Below are 3,514 nucleotides of genomic sequence, written 5' to 3' on the forward strand. Positions count from 1 at the left end.
AGAAAGAGTGGATACGGACATCGTGACCGTGTCCCCTTTTCCGTAGCATCTAACCTCTTTAATGACGAAGTGCGGTGCCACCCAGTTGAGGACATCCTCGCGAGATGATCACGGTCTTCAAGTTGTACCATGTTGTTTGGATCTTTAATCGATTTTCACGCGTAATCCATTGTCAAGTGTAATCCATTTTCGTGCGTAATACGATGCAGATGGACCGGCATTGGATGTATAATGCAGACAGGCGGAGCAAGGTGTTTATTGATGGCTTGCATTATTTTCTCGAAGTGGCAAAAGCGAACAAGCCAGAGAATGGGTTCGTATGTTGTCCATGCTTCCAATGCAATAACAGGAAGGAGTATTCAAAGGATTCCTGGGGGACTATTCACAGCCACTTGTTTAAATACGGTTTCATGCCTAACTATTTGGTTTGGACCAAGCACGGTGAACTAGGGGTTGTCATGGAAGATGGCGAGGAGGAGGAGGAAGATGACACCATTCCGGACTGGGTTGCAGGCCAAGCTTTTGCAGGTACTACAATGGGCGAGGCTGATGAAGATGAGTTTGCAGAAAATGACCCTACTGATGACCTTGGTCAGGTGATACGAGATGCATACAGAGATTGCGAAACTGAGAAGGAAGCAGCAAAGTTGCAGCGCATGATAGATGATCACCAAAAATTGTTGTACCCAGGTTGCCAGCAGGGCCATAAAAAACTAGGTACGACACTAGAATTTGTGCAATGGAAGGCAAAAAATGGTGTGTCCGATAAGGCATTTCAGGGGATGTTGAGAATTGTCAAGAAGATTCTCCCCGAGAATAATGAATTACCGTCCACAACATATGAAGCTAAACAGATTATTTGCCCTCTCGGATTGGATGTTCAGAAGATACACGCATGCCCTAATGACTGTATCCTCTATCGTGGTGATGAATATGAGGAATTGGATGCTTGTCCCGTCTGCGAAGCCCTGCGGTATAAGATCAGGCGAGATGATCCTGGTGATGTCGAGGGGCAGTCTCCCAAGAAGAGAGTTCCCGCGAAGGTGATGTGGTATTTCCCTATAATACCACGCTTGAAGCGCTTGTTCAGGAACAAGGCGAATGCTAAGTTGATGCGATGGCACAAAGAAGACCGTAAGGAAGATGAGATGCTGAGACACCCCGCAGATGGGGCACAGTGGAGATCAATTGATAGAACATTCCCAGACTTTGAAAGTGAAGCAAGGAACATAAGGTTTGGTTTAAGCACTGATGGATTCAATCCATTCGGTGAGTTGAGTAGTGGTCATAGTACTTGGCCTGTGACCCTTTGTATGTTCAACCTTCCTCCTTGGCTGTGCATGAAGCGGAAATTCATTATGATGCCGGCGCTTATCCAAGGCCCAAAACAACCCGGCAACGACATTGACGTGTACCTAAGGCCGTTGGTTGATGACCTTTTACAACTCTGGAAGGAAGAAGGTGTACGTGTGTGGGATGAGGATAGACAAGAGATCTTTAATCTACGAGCACTGTTGTTCGTAACCATCAACGATTGGCCTGCATTGAGTAACCTTTCAGGACAGACAAATAAGGGATATCGGGCATGCACCCACTGTTTAGATGACACAGATAGCATGTACTTGAAGCACTGTAAGAAGGTCGTCTATATGGGTCATCGTCGATTTCTCCCGGCTCACCACCAGCTGAGAAAGAGCGGGATGCATTTCAAAGGGACGCCAGACCATCGTAAAAAACCTGCACACCGTAATGGAAAGCGTGTGTTCGAGATGATGAAGGATGTACATGTAGTCTTTGGAAAGGGACTTGGTAGCCAACCTGTTCCGAACGATGATAACGGACATGCACCCATGTGGAAGAAAAAGTCAATATTTTGGGAGCTACCTTATTGGGAAATCCTAGAGGTTCGCAACGCAATAGACGTGATGCACCTGACGAAGAATCTTTGCGTGAACGTGCTAGGCTTCATGGGTGTTTATGGAACCTCAAAAGATACATTGGAAGCAAGACAGGACCTGAAAGCCATGGGGCAACGAGATGACCTACATCCGGAAAAGAGAGATAATGGACAGCACTACTTACGTCCTGCCAGTTACACTCTCAGCAAGGAGGAGAAGGATAGCATGTTTGAATGCTTGAATAGTATGAAGGTCCCGTCTGGGTACTCCTCGAATATAAAGGGAATAATAAATATGAAACAAAAGAAGTTTACAAATCTCAAGGCTCATGACTGCCACATGTTGATGACCCAGTTGCTTCCGGTTGCACTGAGGGGTGTTCTACCCGAAAATGTCCGGTTGCCGCTCGTAAAGCTATGCGCGTTTCTCAATGCGATTTCGCAGAAGGCAATCGATCCATCCAAGCTATCAAAGCTACAGAACGATGTGGTGCAATGTCTTGTCAGTTTTGAGTTGTTATTTCCACCATCCTTCTTCAATATTATGACGCACTTACTGGTTCACCTAGTAAAAGAGATTGGTATTCTCGAACCTGTATACCTGCACAATATGTGGCCTTTCGAGAGGTTCATGGCAGTCCTAAAAAACTATGTTCGTAATCGTGCTCGTCCAGAAGGAAGCATCGCTAGGGGATATGGAACAGAGGAGGTGATCGAGTTTTGTGTTGATTTTATTGATTCAATTGACTCGATTGGGGTTCCAACTTCACGCCACGAGGGGAGGCTCCGAGGAATGGGCACCCTTGGAAGGAAATCAAGTTTGAGCAATGATACTAATTTGTTCGACAAGGCACACTACACTGTTCTACAACAGTCATCCTTTGTGTCTCCGTATATCGAGCAGCACAGGCAGATGGTAGCTTCCAAAAACCCGACCAAATCCGATGCTTGGCTTACCCGTCATCACATGGAAACTTTTCCCTCCTGGTTGCGCCAACAACTTATGGGTAACTCTGAGATTCACCCACAGCTTGCCTGGTTAGCCAGGGGACCTGCTACCACAATCGTCAAATTCCAAGGCTATGAGATAAATGGTTACACATTTTACACGAGAGCCCAGGACCAGAAAAGCACGAACCAGAATAGTGGTGTCCGCATAGATGCCATGGACAGAAATAATAGCAAGGAGTCGTATTATGGTTTCATACAGGAGATATGGGAACTCGAATACGGACCGCTGTACATCCCTCTATTTCTTTGCAATTGGGTGAAGCTAACTGCCGTCACCAAAGATCAGTACGGAATGACAATAGTAGATCTGAGCAAGACTGGATACAGTGATGACCCATTCGTACTTGCCAATGATGTGCATCAGGTGTTCTATGTGAAGGACATGTGCAGCAAACCCAAGAGGAATCCAGAAGAGACATGGGAGCCAAAGTGCCACATAGTTCTTCCAGGTAAAAGAAAAATCGTGGGAGTCGAGGATAAAACAGACCAATCAGATGATTATGATCAGTTTGATGGCATGCCTCCATTCGACGTTGAAGTTGATCCAAGCATCCTGCTGTCCAAAGAAGAGGCTCCGTACTTACGCCGCGATCATGATCAAGGAAC

At 46.1% G+C, this 3,514-nt stretch overlaps 1 protein-coding gene across 1 annotated transcript; it reads left to right on the forward strand.

The window, feature by feature from the left end:
* Positions 1-209: 209 nt before the first annotated feature.
* On the forward strand, positions 210-2,051 carry LOC101760907 (the record flags this gene model as incomplete). The annotated part of the gene is made up of 2 exons (XM_012843952.1): positions 210-1,229; positions 1,632-2,051. Coding segments are annotated over exons 1-2 (1,440 nt in total), but the record flags the coding sequence as incomplete, so codon positions are not given.
* Between the last annotated feature and the right edge of the window lie 1,463 nt (positions 2,052-3,514).

The sequence above is a fragment of the Setaria italica genome, chromosome II (genome assembly GCF_000263155.2).
Source record: "Setaria italica strain Yugu1 chromosome II, Setaria_italica_v2.0, whole genome shotgun sequence".
In the NCBI taxonomy this organism is placed as follows: domain Eukaryota; kingdom Viridiplantae; phylum Streptophyta; class Magnoliopsida; order Poales; family Poaceae; genus Setaria; species Setaria italica.